Genomic DNA, 19,172 nt, shown 5'->3' with positions numbered 1-19,172 from the left:
AGAGAGGAGGATATTATTATTATTATTATTATTATTATTATTATTCACCTAAAACTTTACAGAAAATCTCCTCTTACACAAACTGAGATTACTGTACATGAGGTGCCGCTGCGGGGATTTTATTTTCTTCTTTTCTTGAATTTCTTTCTCGAACAAAAACATATTTCATTTTAAAGTTTATATGTTTAAAAAAACACAAAAGGTGCAGATTTTTTTTTTTTTTTCAGCTATTGAAATGTATTAACAACAATCAGCTCTCCACAGTAAACTAGTGATATTTTATATTTCGTGATATATATATTATAAGTAATATCTTCTTTTTCAGGCTGCTGAAGACTACAATAAGTGGCTCTCAACTTTGCTCCAAATTCAAAAATTGCTTTCTCACTGTATGTTTGGGTTTACAAGTAAGTCTCCTCATTGTCTTTATTTTGTTTATAAAACAGTGTAAACAGTTACTAATTTCATCTGATTGTTGTCTGATATTTTGTGTTGATCTATTCACAGTCAATTTTTTTCATAGACATTTTTTTAACATGGTGTTAATCAAATATAAAATATCAGACATCCATGAGCTTAAACGTATTTATTCTTTCCCCAGGAAAGCAAACGTGCTGATACAGTCAGCAACTTTTTGAAAGTGTTGCAGCACCGTGCCCAGTGATCTCCTGAAGTAAGTAAAGACTAAAATAATAACAAATGCTCGTTAACAGGGTTCCATTAAAAAGTCTGAAATTAAAATAAGGAAAATTAAGATTCTTAAAAATGTCTAATATATATATAAATTTGTTGTAGGTATTACATTTACAGATAGTGTGTCTAAGACTGGTTAAATAAAACAAAGCCAGTAAGCCATTAATAATTTATGGTGTAAAATGGAGGAAACCCTCATTAAAGCTAACACTTGCAGTAAAACATGTTTTTCTCTTTTTTTTATTTCCAGGAGAGCTTTTCTGAAGATGTGCAACAGTCCTGAGGCCTCCTCTCCTTGCGGTCTCACTTCACCAGCTCTCATGCTTTGCTGTGTGTGAGCCACTGGATTCTAGGTATTGGAGACAGACATCTTGTCACACTTCATGATCAACATGGAAACAGGAGGCATGATTGGCATCGACTTTGGTCATGCTTTCGGTTCAGCCACGCAGGTCGGTCAAGCGGAAAAACAGTGTTATCTGTCAGAGCAGCTGTTTAAAATACATTTAGATCAACACCCAGAGGAAAATCAAATACCTGTCTGACTCCTGTTGCTCTTAAACAAGAGTATCAAATGTGTCTGGGTTAGAACACTTAGACACACAGAGCAGCTATAAAACTGCTATTATAATTATAAATGAAAGGGGAGAGAAGGAACACACACACGCTGTAAAATAAACATGTCATTTAAAACCTACTGTAAGAATAGAGTAAAGAATAGAGAAGAAATAAAAGTGGCAGAGTTGACTAAAAAAATGCTTTAGGCAAAAGTCAATGCATTAACATTTCCAGACTGTGCTCCCAGCTCCCGTATCATACCACCATTCCCATATGATAATAATGTAGCATCAATCGATCCCATACAAAATGTAATGTATGACATACGTACTGTATAGTATGTCCTATATCAAGAGTGATGTTGCCACCTATAAAGGGATAGATTATTATCACATATATACATCTTCTGGATATATGAAGATATACTGTAAGTATATAACATGTGAATACTCATAGTAAAATTTGTACATATATTAAAAATTAATGATGAATTTTCATATATTATAACATGTTGCAACTCTATATAAGAAAATTTATATATGCAAGTTTATTAAAACAACATTCATATAGAAATTCTATATGTTTAATATTTCTTCTTTCTTATTAATTTCTTGTTAACTTTCACATCTCTAATTTCCCATCTCTGAGAAAATGGTCTCAGACCTTTGGACATTTACTGACATAGGCATTGATGGATATATATTATATTAACATATGTTTACAATATGACTTGCATACATATACATATTTGTGGGCTATATTGTTGCTATGCAGAGTTATATGAATAATAATGAAATTTATATTAAATTGTTCCAATTCATAAAGTTTCATATATAATCTTTATGTATGTTTTTATTTTTATATGTACATATATTTCATTAATGGAAATTTCCATATGGTTTAGGGTGCCCCAGTAGCTCACCTGGTTGAGCTCATACGCATATCAAGGCTGAGTTTTTACCACAGCGGTCCAAGTTCAAATAATAACTGTGTCTCTTGTGTGTGGATGTGTTAAACCTTGTTTAAAAAACACAGCCATCACCTGTATGAAAAAAATCTCTGTCTGTGCAATCCTTCCTCACAGTTCCTCCCCGTGCCTGAGCTCATGCCCTTCCGGCTGACCAGACAGTTTGTGATCTCATGCAACCCTTGAAGGAGTCGGGTTTAATCCAGAGCGTCATGGTTCCTCCCTGCGAGCCTACAGGGCTGAACCGGACCTTCTGCTTAACACCATGGATGTGTTTCGTCAAGGAGCCCTCACTGGACTGGAAGGTAACCATTCAGTCCTGCAACAAAGATCCTATTAAACATTGAGCGTTGTGACATGTGAACTGTAGATGAAGAAGGCAGAAAGCATTTGACAAAATCTCTTGGGATGTCAGTAAATAAGTGAATTTTAAAAACGTGTTAAAGATGGAAATATGTGACGTGAATCAGATCTTTTGTCTTTTAGAGTTTTTGTAAAAATGTAGCAGCAGCTTTAGGACTTTTCCCCAAGGCAGACATCATGTGCTAATGCTAATTTGTTTTATGCTTAGTTCTTTCATAACTAGCACTTGCTATTTGTATATTTTTTTGCTAGATTTTTTGCTAGAAAGACTGAATTGATTTAACTGTAGGTTGCTGTTCTAACTTTTCCTTCCTTTACACAGTAAACTGTAGATAAATTGCAGTATAAGTAATGTTTCTCATTGCTGTTCCACAGAACTTTGAGCTGAAACAACTGAAGAAAAGGAGCACGTGGACAGAGAGTGTAAACACCAAAGAGATCAACTGGTATCCCTTACAGAAGGTGACTTTGCCAGACGAAACTAGAGGAGGCAAATCCAGCTGCTTATAACCAAGGTATTTAACTTCATGATGATATTAATCTGGTCAATTTTTTAGTGTTTGTTCAATCCAAAATACCATATTTTGTTTCAAAAAGACATTTCACTTGTGTGTGATTAGATGTTGGTTTATATTGTCAGTGAGGAGCTGAAGCTGGGCCTTTGAAAAGGACCTGCCTTCGCGGGGATGCAGTTGTGGCCTTGGGGACTGCGGAGCGCAACGTTCGAGCGAAACTTCCTCTTGCAGGTTATCAGTGGAGAAGCAGGTGGACTGTCTGCTTGACCAGCATGGATCCAAATGTGCTTGGCAGGGTTTGGGGGGGCTGGGAACCATGGATCTGATTCTTTGATTGGTGAAATATATGGTGAAAGTGGGAAGCAAATCTTATATTAGGTGAACAGGCAATGGGTCGTACAGACGACTAGACTCTCTGGAAGTGTGTAGGAAAGGACATTTTTTTGTATTCAGTGGACTTTTAAAGAATCCATTTGATCGCAAAATGTTCTCTTTTTATACTCTGTGACATACTTTTCATGTATTAGTTTGCAAGGCAGGATTATCTCATATGAACATCAAAGCTTAAAATTCGAAATCTAGTCTAGAAGGATGGAATTTGGGAATTGTAATACTTCTACTCTATTTGAAGTAAACACTGATTAGCATTGTTTGTTAATATCTTGTAACAGTTTCAAATAAAACTAAAAAAGATAAACAGCAGTTTGAGCGGATGATGTACAAAATACATGATGACTTTGGTCAACATTTGTAACTGATTAATACTTGCAAACTTGCATATTAATTATTTCATAAGATATGAACTGCTTGACCTCTGCAACCAAAGAAAGAAAATGGGGAGTTAGATTTTAAAGACAGTTATTTTTAATCAGACTCCTTTAATGTTGACAGTAACTAATCTCTTTGAAATATATCCAATGCATCATCTCTGCGCAAAGATGACTTGCCTCATTGTAGATACTCCACCTAAATCTAATTTTCAGTATAAACACTACTCATCCTTATTGACTATCCAATGTATCATGATATTAAACGCTAATATTGATCTATTACAAGCATCTTATAGATCAACTCTTATTTATTATCCACGATTACAGCATCGTCATCTTCAGTTGAATTTAATGACACTCTGACACCTGTGCACACTTAATAAGAACATTTGAACATACAGCAGCATTTACCTATTGTCATGTGAGCCACTATATCTAGTCATATCCTTTATATTTAAAGGCACTTGATTTCAAAGAAGCAAAAGACAGAGCAGTTGATTATTATTTTTTGTACTGACAACAGGTACATCAGGCTTCAGTCACACAGGTGTAAGTACATTATCACATTCATAAAGGGCATCAACCATAGGGGCAGATTTGTTGCATTTTCAATTGATAACAATTGAATAATGTAACTGATATATTTTTACACAAATTAGAACAAATGTGCAATTTGTTACCACTTTCTCTCATCCTTTATTATTTTACAGAGTTGGTGAACTTGGTAATCATTTATTCCTGAACAGAAACGGAAAGTTTTGTCGGTTTGTTTTTGCAAAGAGAACCACAAAATGACTTTGTTGTTCGGGTTGTTTGCAGAGCGCCCTCTGGTGCACTGCTGAGATCTACTGCGCGATCTCTCACGTGAAGAACGCCGTTGGTTATTCGGGCTAGATCTCCAATTAGTACGTTTGCTTTGGGCGCACTGCCGGCGTCTACGCTTTACAGAGGCAAGTGATGTCTTCTTCCCAAGATCTACGCTTTGCAGTGCGTCGTGAGGTTCTTTGCCCTGATCTACGGTTACCAGAGCGACCTGGGATTGGATGCAAAGACTGACCTCGTGCTGAGCGCCCTGGGGTGCGAGATCTACGATTACCAGCTGGTACTGACATGCCTTTGTGAAATCGTTCTGGGGTTTGGGTTCTGCGTTCAGGTTCCCATTGGAGACGTCTCTTGTAACTTTCTAAGCTCATCTCACACTGCTCACCATAGTAGGGGTACTGGCACTCACACATAGCTATGTTGGTCCCTGACAGAACAAGACATTTGCCATTTTTCCAACACTTTACTTTGGAGCAAGGATTTACCTCCATTATCTCTTCATCATGTCACGGTGCGGGTAAGGCTGGACCCAAATGCAGCCAACACATGGGGATGAAGTACAAAAAATGTTTATTAACGGAAAAACTTACAAAACTGGTGAACCACAGGGAAACACAGGAACTGGAAGCACGAGGAAGACAAGGACTTAACGGGTAACTCATGGGAAAAATAACAGCTGACATGAACAGACGAACCGACCCAGACAAAGGGGAGCACAGAGACTACATAGACACAATGGAGGTAAGGGTGATTGAACACAGGTGAAACACATTAGGGCGGGGCAGACAAATCACCAAACAGAGAAACAAGGACTAAGACAGGAAGTAAAAACATTGAGACGCACAAGGAAACCAACTACAAAATAAAACGGGAAGTGGCAAAATCCAAACATAAACTCAAACAAAAAGTGTCTGCCATGGCAAACCATGATACATCACTTTTAATAAAGACCATAAACTTCCCAAACAATGTCCCACACTTCCCAGTAAAGAGGTAGCGTTCTGGAGATGATGGAGCGCTTTCTGTGAGCATTGGCGGTAGTTTGACTCTTTTTTTTTTTTTTTTTTTAAAGGTATGGACTGCTGTGTCTGCCTGAGACAAGCTTTTTCCAAAAACTGTCTCCTCACATTCCTCTAGTTTCTCTGTTCCATTTGAACAGATTTCAAACCTCTCAGGTAAGCATTTTTTAATGGCTTGTATAACAGTGGCAGTCTTGGCGTGACTTCCATTCACCTGCTTGGCAAAAGCCACTGTAACTGTTCCTCTCTCTACCTCAGTAAACCCTGACAAAGCATGTCTTTTTTGGAATTTTGGCTTATGCTTGGAGTTTTGGGTTGTGAATGCAACAACCATCCAGTCATACCTGTCATATATTTTTTGCAAAAATGACCTGATGTTGGCTGTTTCTTGACGTTTTTTGGTGTCATCAATGCGCTCAAAAATGTCCTTTTCTATGTAAGCAGCACTGTTAGATATGCATCACTGTTGCAAAGTCATTAAAGCTGAGGCAGACTGGTATGCATTCTTATTGGCAGCATTAACCCTAGCATTGGTGTTTGTGCCTTTGAATTCATAGTACTTTTCATTGAGCATGTTGCCTTTACACATAAGTTTAGTCAAATACAAAAACTGGGCTTTAATATCTTTTTCATGACATCTTAATCTGTCAGCCATTAGGTCACCAAGGTTCTGTGTTGAAGAAAGTGGTTTAGCTGTCAGTTATTGATGCAAGACCAAAGTGCTGTCTGTAAACTGTCTGTAGTAGTACCTCTTTTTTGTTAGTTTTTTGTTTACCGCCATGCACAAGCTCAGTGTATTTAACCCAGGCTTTCTCTATATTGTTCATTGTTAACACAAAGAGCTTTAAGGTCAGAGTGGACATTGTCCAGTTTGTCTTCTCGTGGTGTTAGCAGCAGCAGGGTTTTCATCGCTCCGGCGATGGGTGGCCCAGCTCTAAACTAGCAATAAGTACCTCTCCAATACCCTTGAAATTTTTCTTTAACCAACTGCCAAGCTTTTGAAACATGTTCTTGTGTTTCTTGTCATGCGAGTTGTGGTCCATTTGCCCCTCGTCGAGAGAAGAGCCTGGTGGAGTGCTGAAGACCGGGAGGCAGGAGGTCACCAACAGCAGGAACAGCAGGCCGAGCGACATGACTAACAACACACACATACAACATATAAACATAAATTGTATTCACATAAGTCACTTTTTTACTCATTCATATATGCCTCTGCTTAACTGTAGAACACAAAAACTCAACCCAGTAATAATGTCTTTAAAATAAGATGAAGAAAGGGTCGGTGGCCCTGAGAGCTCAAGGTACTGCAGCTTTAGTAAACACATGCAAATAGACAAAATGCAAGCAAATGAAAAATAAAACCTCTTCACTACCCTGACAGCACAGCATTTAAAAATGAAAAAAATGCTGCAAAGTGAGAAAACAACCAAAAACAGCAACACAGTTACACTGCAAGATGCACAGGACACAACACAAGTTTCCGATCTGTGGGCTCAACATTGCTCCGCTTTTTTAAAAAAAAACTGAGCAGGACCGCCTACTTGATGGTCAGACAGTTTTTGTCCAGTTTTAGCCTGGTGGAGCTGGAGAGGGGTGGCTTTACCTTGTACAGCAGAAAAAAAGAATGAACTGTTTGGTTGTAATGAGAAAAAATAATGACTATTAAAATCTGATATACTAAGCACCTGTAAGGATAAATGAGAAATGATTATGTAGCAACGCCACCTGTCAGTCATCAAGGGTGTCTTATGGTTTAGCAGTTTAACAGCTAAATATGATAGATTCAGGTTTTGGCGTAGGTTGAAAAAATTTGGGCTTGGACTTGTCTGTACACAATGTACAAACTGGGTCATGTGTTGAGTAGAAACTGTGTGGTATGGTATTTGTATAATCAAAAACCAACCCATCCATGGGTATTACTTTAATTTTAAATTGACTTTGGTGCAGATGTTTTCTAGGCTGTTTAAGCAAGAACTTCTTCTTCTTCTTCGTCTTATCCAACATTTGTTCAATAGGGATTTTTAGTTAATAGATCTTAATATTACTTTAAGGGATTGTTAATAAGTATTTGTTTTCCATTGTTGTAAAAACTGACTATGTGAAATGGGAAGCTTTCTTGTACCTGTGCAGAAGTGCATGAGGTCTGTGACATTACACTTAAAGTTAGAGCCACCTGAATGCAAATGCTCTCCACACAGTAACATGCTGTTCATTTTGTAAGTCATTGAAACAAGTGTGTCTCTCACTCCTATGCAATAAAGTCCTTCTCTCTCTCTCTCTCTCTCTCTCTCTCTCTCTCTGTGTGTGTGTGTGTGTTCGCAGAATAGGTAAAATAAATGTGAAAGCTTTTTCTTAATCTATACAGTGAATTTAATCTCAAGTTACACAAAAAAGAGACTGTTCTCATCATATATTTTGGCTTGAAGCTGAAACAGAGTTAATGACATATTTAATGGCTGTGTTCCATTTAGCTATACCAGGAAGCTTTGCCAAAGAGCCAACACAAACAAGGCCATGTAACTGGTACACCTAATGGGATGCTGCCATTATTCACATTATTAAGTAGTTTTACAAGTTAAAATGTGCGCTGTGAGAAAGATCTGTGGGCGAGTTTGTTTACATTATTAAAAATCTTCATCTCGGATTTAGTTGTTGTGAAACAATTTTATATTGAAAATATCAAAACAAATTCTGCGGCTTTTTTCTTCTCATGCTTTAGTTTTCCAGTGTAAACCACCTGGAAAAAAAAAAGCAGAACTGGTGTTGCCTTTGAACTGTGAGATGCTAACCAGCTTTATGTAAGGCAGGAAGCAGTGGCTGCAAGTCCACACAAAAGCAGAAGTGACAAAGCACTTACTGGTTCCTGAAATGCTTCAGAACAGATCTGCAATCTGTTGCTACAACTCAGCAAAGCTCTGCTGAACACTTTGCACAATTTGATTCTGTAATATCTTCAGGGTCATTATAAATGCAACTGTATCAAATCAACAAGCCCATAAAGAGATTTCAAAGATTAAATTTCAACTTGATCTTTGACCACCAAAGTCGAATCAGTTCGTCATTGAGTCCAAGTGAACATTTGTGCTAAATTTGAAGGGATTCCTTGCATTCACAAGGCCAAAACTGCATTTTTTGAGGTCACCGTGACCTTGACCTTTGACCACCAAAATGTAATCACGTCACCCTTTAGTCCAGGTGAACATTTTTGAAATTAGAAATTAGAAATTCCCTCATAGTGTTACAGAGATATTGCATTCACAAGGCCAAAACTGTGTTATGAGTCACCACGCCCTTGACAGCTGACCTTTGATCCCCAAAATCGAATCAGTTCATCTTTGAGTCCGAGTGAATGTTTGTGCTAAATTTGAAGCAGGTCCGTCGAGGTGCTATTGAGATATTCTGTCCACGAGAATGGGACAGACGGACGGAAACCCGAAAACAATCAACATTTGACATCATTGCTTGGAAAAATGGCTTAAACAATTATTCAATTATCAAAGTAGCTGCAGATTATTGATCAACTAACTGATGGATTAATAAACTAATTGTTGCAGCTCTAAAGCCTAACAACACAACTGTACCTGCCATGGATTTCATGTGCAAAAAGTCCAAGACTGCACTACACATTCCTAGCATGTATTAGCTGACTGATTTTGTGTAGTGGGATTATATTGGTGCATAATATTATATAAATATTATGCAGGACTGATTTAAACAAGCATTCTAATCAGCAAATGTTCATCACCCATTATGTTTTGCTAAAGTACAAATCCCTTGCATCATTCAGGTTTTATATAACTGTATGGTGCAACTGATCAACGGTGCAATCTCATGTGAACAGCGCTGCACTGTTTCTTGACTGAACAAACCACAGACATCAGTTAATCCATTTTTAATAGATTATACAATCAAAAATAGGGAAACAGGAGTTAATTTGAAAGATAACTGTTCGTAACTCAAGATTTCAAATACTATTCCAGATGTTATCAAACCCAGTGTCACAGTCATTTCCCTCCTTTTTGCACAAAAATGGCAATAACTCATCTGAGCATCAGTCCAGAGCTGATGGCCATTATCAACACGGAATACTCTTTAGCATTGACTGCTTGATGGTGATGTATGTTAATGGGACTGGGCTGGTTATTGTAGTGTGTTCACAGTTTATATCTCAGAATTATTCAAGTAAAATGACTGACTTGGAAGAATTCTTTAAGCAAGCATGATTTTCTCCTGAAATTAACACTGTGGCAATTTCAACACACATAATACTCCATGCCCTTTAATTTCTTTGTTGTTCCTTCCCATGATTTCTTTCGAGTGCCATGGGTATTGCATAAGACATTAACTGCCACGTAATAATAGTATCAAGAGACACTATGTCATTCCCCGTGAATAAATATGGGTACTGTACTGGACTAAGTTGTAAGAGAATCTGGAAAATTACCTGGACACATGGCTTATTAACATTATCAGTATAAGTGTTATTTTAATGCATGGATTTATAAACAAAAGTAGAACCCAAGTTTTGCAGGATAAAAAAAAGAACGGAAATTTGAACATAAGCTTTTTCTCAATAAAAATAATTTCAACATTAGTAATCACTTCCTTTAAAAAAAAAAATTACATTAAATTTGCATTTACATACAAAATGAAAATATCAAGTAAAATATGTAACAACCCACTGCACAGTGACAGGGGAGAAAAACAACAGCGGTTGGCCAACAGATTACCTGGGTTGTATAGATGCCATTTTTGCTGAGGCACCTTCATATATCATCCATAAGAATTGTCAAGGAGCTAACTGTTTTGCATATTGATTGTTATGTTAAATAACTGCATAAATAAATCAACTCTGAATCAACGCTATAGAAAAAAAATGTACCAAATATAAACCAACATTTCATTATAGCAGATCATTTTCAACTTTAGTTTACATGCCTCTGAGGGTCTGAAGAAATACACACTCAACACCATTCCCTCAGGTCACGTTGAGATGTTAGAGAATATTCTCATGAGAAGAGACTGCAAAATGAAAATGTTAAGCCAAACTGAAACATCACATATTTTAAGGTCTCTGGGTTAAGGCGCAGAAAAGCTCTTTTATGTGTTTCTTACATTAGAGGACACTTGTAATACAATGAGAACAGAGGAGACAAGACGTACCTTTTTAGTTTTGAAAAAACATGTAGTGCATTCACTCTCTCTACATAGACTCTCTTCTTTTATATGTTTATATTTAACAACTGTAATTCATTATACTGAAATCTACCAAAGTGCTTGATGCATAATTTGTATTCGACGTAGAATGTAATTTGTCATTCCCTCTGTTGGTTATTTCCATGTTAGTCTTCGAGTAAAGACATAATTTTGTTAGGCATCATTCATTCATTTGCAGTTATAAATAACCTCAAGTTAGAGAATTTTTAGATTAAAGCAAGTAGCAATATAGGTGAAATTTAACTTAATATTAAAAGAAGGCATCAAATAGAAATAAGACCTTGCATAAGAATGCACCTCTTGAGAGACCATGACAATCATTTGAATTGGCTCACTCTTAATTAGCATAGTTCTGTAGTGTACAATCACACCAAGAATGCAGATGCAATTTCTTATCACTAACAAAGCCCACGTTGGTTTAAATGCATGCAACCGTTTATCTTCTAAAACCAGAGGGTAAACCAACTCTTTAAAGTCATATCACATTGATGTCAGCTACTTCTCCGTTAACATTAAAAGTTGATTTTGTTTTTAGAACCTGTCTTCAAAAATTAAATGTTTTTCTTTTTACCTGACACAATCTATTTAGAGCAGGAAACCAAATTCTTATTTAAAAATGCCACAGCCCCACAGCCCCCCCCCCCCGTTTCATTTCTCAAATTAATTTTCTAAGGAACTTTACATCAGTATGATACTGCAGGCTAAACAATATAGTTTCCATCACTGACTTTTTTTTCATCATTTGGAAAAGTAAAACAAACGTTCACTGATGTAGATGAAGCTTTGTGCTTAAGAAGAGCTGAAAGGGGAAGGTTTTTTAAAGAACACAAGTACATCTTAATACTTGTTAGCAGTTGGTGGACTTGACTTCATTTGACAGTTGTGAATTAAATCAACTGTTGTGTGACGTTTAGAAATGCACTTGTAGTAACCTTCTCTATCACGTCCCCTGACCTTGTGAAAACCATGCAGGAATGAATCCCATAAAAAATGAATTAAAACACTGCATACAGCAAATGTCACTAACGGCATTACTATATAATTGCAAGTTTGAGATATAAGCTTATTATTATTAATTTTTTTTGAAAATTGTAATATGATAATTTTGGGGGGATGTTACCAAAGCCAAATTTCCAACTGTTTGTCCACTTATAAAATCACTTTTTCTTTTTTTTTTTTTTACATTGTTTTTCATGTGTTACATAAACAATGTATACTACAGCCCATTCTCTGGTTGCACTCTTTTAAAAATCCTTAAAATAGGACCAGAATCACACAATGTCCTCATCAAGGAGATCCTGTCCTCGTCTCATCAGTGTTTTTCTTTAAATTTGTTGGTCTGTGTAATGACATGAACACCAGTAGGCTGTGGGTGAAAAAAGTCCTAAGTTGTTGACATGAAAATATCTTCATGAAAGTGCCAAATGATTCCATTCAGTTAGTACATAGCAGTCACAGACTTTAAGTGGGCTGGGACGTATTAACCAACTATCTTCCGCACAATATAGTAACAAGGAAATAAATTCATGTTATACAAAAGAAACTCTGTGGCTTGGTGTGCATAGCATATATACTGAAGGCATGACTCTCTCTGCTTTACAGCAGGCTTTAGTGTCATATACTGTTAGTTATATCTTGGGTCTCCACCCATTTATGAACTGCATGAGTTTCTTCACCTGCAGTTTGCTTAGCTTGAAGTCTTCAGACAAAATCTCCTCAGTGAGCTGCAACAGTAAATTCCCATCAATCTTCTCAGAGACAAAGAGAGAAACAATGTCATCTGGCAGGCCAATAAATCTTAGAGATTTGGACACCTCTTCAATAGAAAGGCCAGCCAGACTGGATGGGGGCTGCCACTGTGCAGTCGGAGAGAAGGATGGACAGTTAAGAGTTAATGAGTTAGAGATGGAATAAATCTCTTTGGTGCTCTGCTCAGGCTGAGTAAGTGAACAATTTGGAGTCTCCTGCTCACTGTCACAGAGTAAGTCTGTGCACTTTTTTATGGCATTAGATTTTGGCGTTCTCGGGGGTAAGATGGGGCAAGAGAGGCTCTGCTTAGTGTTAGATTCTTCTATTGGCTTGTCTCTGTACATCTCTGAATTGTAGCTTGAAGATTTTGTGCAGAACTGATTCAGAGAAGCATTCTGCAACCTGAAGTCATTACTGCTCTGTGCATGCTCTCGGCCATCAAAGTCAACAAGGCTTGATGTGCAGGTTTTCGGGGTGCTCGGGGATCTCTTTCTTGGGTAACTGTAGTAACTCCGACAGCTGGCTGGTAGAAATTCCTCCATGCAGTGTGATTCTCCTCCACTGAAGTTATTTGGCCAAGACAACCTCGAGGACATCCCATCTGATGGCAGGCTACCACTGGGCAGAGAAGCACTTGGCTCAGTGCTGTTGGATTTACCCCAGGTACAGGGGTAGCACACACGGCTTGGCTCTTGTGGGTCGGGTGCTTCTTTTTCACATGCTCCACTACTGTTGGAAAAACATAATATTGTTTAGTGGTAGAGAAGCAAACTTCCTGCAGACCTCATCATATGATTTAAATATTTAATAATGAAGTAACACATGACTTACTTTACAGCTTTTGAAGAATGAAGGTGAATAAAAGATTAAGGGCAAAGGAGAAACTTCAATGTGCAGATGCTATTACTTTTTATCTGCACTCAAATCTATCATGAAAGACTGTACAGATTAAATATTTAAGGGACACCACGAACTTTACATAAGACATTTCTAGGTGGATTTCAGAGGGCAGTTGAGGGGAGTAAGAAAAAATAGATGGAGAAAATGGTTACCAAGGACTAAGACATATCAACATACTGTAAATAAGCCTTTGACATTAGAATAATACTGTGAGTATATGCAGCATCACTTTCGTGCCCTGATTTCCCCTTTGTTATTGTAATTAGGTATAATTGTTGTCACAGGTGTGCTATGAAATGCTTCCTGTTCTTACATGTTGTGGAGACCAGAAGAATAATAGGAGAGGGTTGGACTTGGAGACCGAGTCTCTTGCTGACGTGGCTTTGACAGGATGGGCACCGATGGCATCTGTTTCAAACTTCGAGGAGGGATTGGTGGGGCGTTCAAAAGACGACATTCTTCCTTCACCTAGAAAGGAAATGACCTGATTTTAAAACTGACAGCAAAACTAACATGTAACATGTTAGTTTTCATTATAATAGTATATAATAGTATATAATAGTATATAATAGTATAATAGTTTTATTGGTAAAGGCAGTGCCTGCCATTTTTGCACAGGATTCAGACTGCCTATCTAAGCATGAGGGATTCACATGAAAACAATAAATGCATGACATCCAGTGCAATTGTACCTCATTCATGACAGCCTCACTGTTAACTTGTAACTCTCTTTACAGCATGTCAGAGCTGTATTACGTTACAGTCAGAACAACCTACTGCTGTTGCTTCACATTAAAAGTGTTCAACTGGTGAAACATGGGGTGACTTTTATTGTGACACAGCTACAGAAAACGCAACATATTTTTCACCATGGCTAAAACCCACTGAGCATTCATCAAAAAAACACTATAGATATTTTCTTCATCTTTTGTCAGGTGAGTAGTGGAACAAGAGGGAGCAGCTGCAGTGAGCTGTTTGATGCAGCGCTGCAGCCAACAGGCTCCATATCTCCAACTCTACAGCAGGTAACCAGCTCTACTGTGGCCTGCTGTTGTGTGGAAAACTACGTACACTATATGTAATAGGAAATCAGATCCAATTGCAATTATTATTGACTGACTTTAAACTCTCGTTGTTATGAGAGTTTGTTTATTTGCACTGTAAACTGATACATCAGTTGTTGCTGTTGTATTTCTGAGATAGTAGTTGTCAGAGAAGCTGTAGCTGCTTAAGGAGTGTTTGGTGTAAGCACAGTAACCACAGGTGCCAAATCAACCACGACTGAAACCTTAAGGATTACAACTTTAAGAATAATGGGTAATACTCACAGCTTCAGACTTGGGTGGGACCGGTGGTGGCGTAAGAGAGACATCCGAACTGGTTACTGCCCCAAGAGGACAAGTGACTGGGTATGATAGGGCTGCTGTTGTGCCACAGCCGTTGTTGATGCCTCGAATGACCTCACTTAAAGAAGGTTTTGAAATCTGGCCTCTCAAGTGATCCAACCACAGCTCCTCATAGGGAACATCCGACTTGTTGAGGGATGTTTGTTGGCTTGTACTGTCCAGCAGCTCAGGGAAAAAGTGTTCATTTTCTCCTGAGTCTGAAGCAATGCTATCAGATGGCAGAAGAGCCCAATCTCCACATAGTGTCATACATCCCTGCAAGTTGACCTCACTGTTACCATGCAGGTTGCTGCCGTACACACACACAGAGAGTCGGTGGAAGGACTGGGTGAGTTCATCGCGGGCGTAGGTTAAAGAGCTGGGAATCTGCATGTGGCTTGAACACCCGTTGGAGCTGCTGCTGCCTCCGCTGCTTCCACTGCAACTACCATTCCCGCTACTTCTCTTAGGGCTCTTTCCATCATCGTTCCAGTCTGTCCGCACATCGCGGACGGCACGAGAATAGTCGTCTATGTCAAACTGCTCTTGGCAGAAGGTGAACCACCGATGTACCATAGTGTCTAGCCACAGCTCCCCTTGCAGCAGTTCCTCTGGAATAATAAATCTAGGCATGGCCATGTGAAAGGGAAAATGGATGGGGATAATTTTGTTACTTCGTAGAATGCAGCACACAACCACTGTCTTCGTCTGAATGTTGACCAACTTATAGCGATGACCCTCACGGATGAGGTGGAGGTCATACTGGTTGCGGGGTGGACTGCTGGGTACTGTGACATTGACTGGGAGGCGGGTTTTCTCCACAATGTTCCTGATGGTGTGCTCGCCGTCCTGCATCTGAAGCTCCAGAGGACTACATGTGCTGAACCTGCCTTTACACTGGAAAGGCAGGCTGATGCTCTCATTGGTGCGATGGTTCATGCAGATCAAACAAGGCATCTTGCCTCGACCAATCTTACTGATGGAGTTCAGCTTCCCGATCTTCTTAAATATTGTGTTGAATCTTGATTTCTCTTTGGAGGTCTTGGCATAGAGGATCTCGGCCTGGCCCATTAATGTCAGTTCATCACCGGTGCTTAGTGTAATGTTGTAAACTTCTGTGTCTTCATTGCATTCCCCTGAAGCCATCTGTGCAAAGAGGACATGGAAAAGGACAAACCATGAGGCTGGTACATCAACAGTGTGAAAAGAGGTTCAAACTAAAAAGTGACCAACAAAGACAGCATGGAAGGATATATTTTAATGGTGTGCTGGCTTAAGTAGCAGTAAGTAGGCTGGTTTGAACTTGCTTTGTGGGGCTCACAAAATTGAGCTCCACAACATAGGTTTAACCCAGCCTACTCAAAAAAACTCTTCTTACAAGTCTTAACAGGAAGATTTCTGATCTTAACTGGAAATCTTACTTATGGAATACCCCTGATGTCAGAGTTGTAGAAGTGTTAATAATATGTTATATGGCATAGCTATGATATGCTATAAACAGTCAGAAAGCAATAATAATGAACCCTTTAACAGATAAAATATACCTTCACATTGAATGTGATTTCCTCCATGACATATACTCTTTCAGGGAATGCTTTGGCCACCTCCTCCACACTGTTGAAGTACTGCACAGGCTCTTTGACATCTCTGTCCTGCTCCAGTAGCTTAAACTGACCTTAAGAAGGAAAGTGCATACCAACGACAAGGTCAAGCAAGCATTGAACCATCATTAAATGGTCTGTAGTGCCAAATTTCAGCAACCCACATCCTCCATTGCATTGTCAGGATTTGAGAGTTTGGGGATTTGCTGTGCATTAACCTCATTAACCTTTTTGCATTTTGAATATAAACAGAGATACCTTATCAAGGACAATATCAGGCAAACTTTAGAAGCATGTATGTAAACGTAGCTCACCTTCGTAGTGTACTGGGATCTCTATTTTGGGCCCAATGACGTAGTGTCCCTCCTCCAGACTGTGAGCAGTAATAGTCGTCCACTGACGGCAGGAATGAATCAAGAGGTAGTCATTGTCTCTAAGCCCTTCAACCAACTGACCTGCAGGAACAAAAACAATTAAACCATTCACAAAGCGAAGCACTGATAGCAGATTATATCTTACAACTCAGGAAATACTATACCACTGCTCGATAGTACAGTAGATATCAGAATATCAAATGCAAAGTAAATTTACCAAACCTTCAGAATAACTTCTTGATATATGTTGCCATTTTTGCACATTTTAAGTCTTGAAGACATGAAGCATTAATAACTGTCAAGTTATGTGAAATATCATCAACATAACACTTGAAAAAGCAAACTAATGTTGATCGTGATTGATATTAACAGCAAGTATGGTATCTCAGGCAGACTGTGTTATGCTTGGAGTGGGTAACAGCGGCACTGAAATGAACCCTGATGACCATGGTGATTAGCCCGAACAATTAAACATCATCAGTCAGGAAAACCATAGTGACTGTTTCCTTGTTTGTGTCACTTTTGAGCCTCACAGGATGCTCCACTCAAACCAAAGTATTTGTTTACAACACTCAAGTCACTATTCTCCCCAGTTTATGCCCTTATCTATACCTATCCAAAACTAAAACACTACAATTTAAAAGCACAGTACATCACCATAATTCAGCATAGGAGGCTTAGCAGAGTATGACAGAAGTTGGGGCCATGAAGAACAAAATAATAATTACTGCTGCTATCATAATGGCTTAATTACTCAGCATGACCCCATGTTACAGTGATCTATAGTTCTGTTTCAGGTTCATCGTCATGTAACATTAAACACATCTTCCTCTGTACCAAGAATGAGGTACAAGAATGAGATTTTCACACAGTTGATAATCTGGTTATCTGATTAGGGCTGTAACTCGACGTGCAACAACTGTCTTTCACAATGTTATATTACGCAGAACATATACTTTAATAACAGTAGTCACCGTGTTGCGAAATTCAAAAGTCATTTGATGGCTTTATATGTTGTCCCTAACATTTCGTACCTTTGCTACCATGACAATAGTTGTTTTTAAATCAACGTACCGGTTTTAATTACACAGCTACAGCGTGACAGCGGAGAGTTACATGACATACAGAAAATAACACTGACACCAGCTTTTTTTCCCACGTAAACATGACGATTTTGTTGGGAAACAGTTCAGACACGATGAGAAAATTCAACCGAGTTTGTCTGACTGCTAACTAGCTGCTAGCTACCGCTGTGCTGTAGGTTGAAAACTTGGCAGTGTCAAAAAGTTACTAACCGTTGTCCAGCTTGGCAATTTGAGGCAGCCTATAAGCACTGACCAGTTGATCTAATGGCAAGGACGTCGTGCTCCATGTAACATCTTTTAAATTGTTGTACAACATTGTTCCAAGGTCCATTTTGCTAGCTTACATTAGCCAAAAGGGAGAGCTAACTTAGCTGTGTGTAAACACGGTCACAAAACGCTACACTAAGCTAACCAGCTTCACAACATATAAACTCTCCATCTACAGCTTCACGTTTGGCACGTTTCTTATTGACTGTCGCATATTCCCCTTTTCACCTGCCTACGATCATTAAGATCTGTAGTCTGATAATGCAGCAGAGCCATGTTTGTTTAGCTAGCGACGATTGCATCAAGGCAAGTTAGCCACATGAACAACGGAAACACGTAATTTGCTCTTTTAAAATAAGAGTTTAATTTATTTATGGATACACAAGAGATGTTAGGGTTAACAACAGAAAAAAAAACATGTTATAGTTCTTGGTGAGTGTATGGTATTTGCTAATGGGAGATCAGTGCTAGTATCTTCTGGAAATTTTGTGTTGTAAAGTTTGGCACTGATCCTGAAAACTAAAAGACAAGAGGGCAGAATAAAGATAGCCCCTTCCAAAATAAAACACCACCTGCTGCTCCAGTTGTAAGGCCTGTAAATCAACTTCATCTATCTATCTATCTATCTATCTATCTATCTATCTATCTATCTATCTATCTATCTATCTATCATTTATAAACTGTTATAGGAGAGAAAATTGTTTATTATTCATTTCTATTTAAACACACAAACCCACGCATCCACACATACACACTGAATTGCTACACAGCTGCCCAAAAATCACATGGGGAGAAAAAGAACAATCATTGGGCCTTGAATCTTGGTGGTGTGATGGAGATGTAAATTTACCAACAATGACAGTCATCACACTTCCTGATCTCGCTGG

The 19,172-nt window shown here is 38.4% G+C and overlaps 1 protein-coding gene across 3 annotated transcripts; it reads right to left on the bottom strand.

Moving 5' to 3' along the window:
- Positions 1-11,575: 11,575 nt before the first annotated feature.
- Positions 11,576-18,590, bottom strand: garem1 (GRB2 associated regulator of MAPK1 subtype 1). 3 transcript variants are annotated; one of them, XM_022754101.1, is made up of 6 exons: positions 18,229-18,590; positions 16,874-17,014; positions 16,503-16,633; positions 14,902-16,104; positions 13,887-14,041; positions 11,576-13,402 (listed from the first exon to the last, which is right to left on the bottom strand). In XM_022754101.1, the coding sequence occupies exons 1-6, from the start codon at positions 18,347-18,349 to the stop codon at positions 12,553-12,555; spliced, it is 2,601 nt and encodes an 866-aa protein (XP_022609822.1). In that variant the 5' UTR covers positions 18,350-18,590; the 3' UTR covers positions 11,576-12,552. The 3 variants fall into 3 exon arrangements, with proteins under 3 accessions (XP_022609822.1, XP_022609823.1, XP_022609824.1); XM_022754102.1 differs by having other exon boundaries at positions 18,272-18,590; XM_022754103.1 differs by lacking the exons at positions 16,503-16,633; positions 18,229-18,590 and having other exon boundaries at positions 16,874-16,943.
- Positions 18,591-19,172: the final 582 nt, after the last annotated feature.

This window comes from Seriola dumerili, unplaced genomic scaffold (assembly GCF_002260705.1).
Source record: "Seriola dumerili isolate Sdu_G_001 unplaced genomic scaffold, Sdu_1.0 BDQW01000216.1, whole genome shotgun sequence".
Classification (NCBI taxonomy): Eukaryota; Metazoa; Chordata; class Actinopteri; order Carangiformes; family Carangidae; genus Seriola; species Seriola dumerili.
This window is presented reverse-complemented; position numbering and strand designations above follow the sequence as displayed.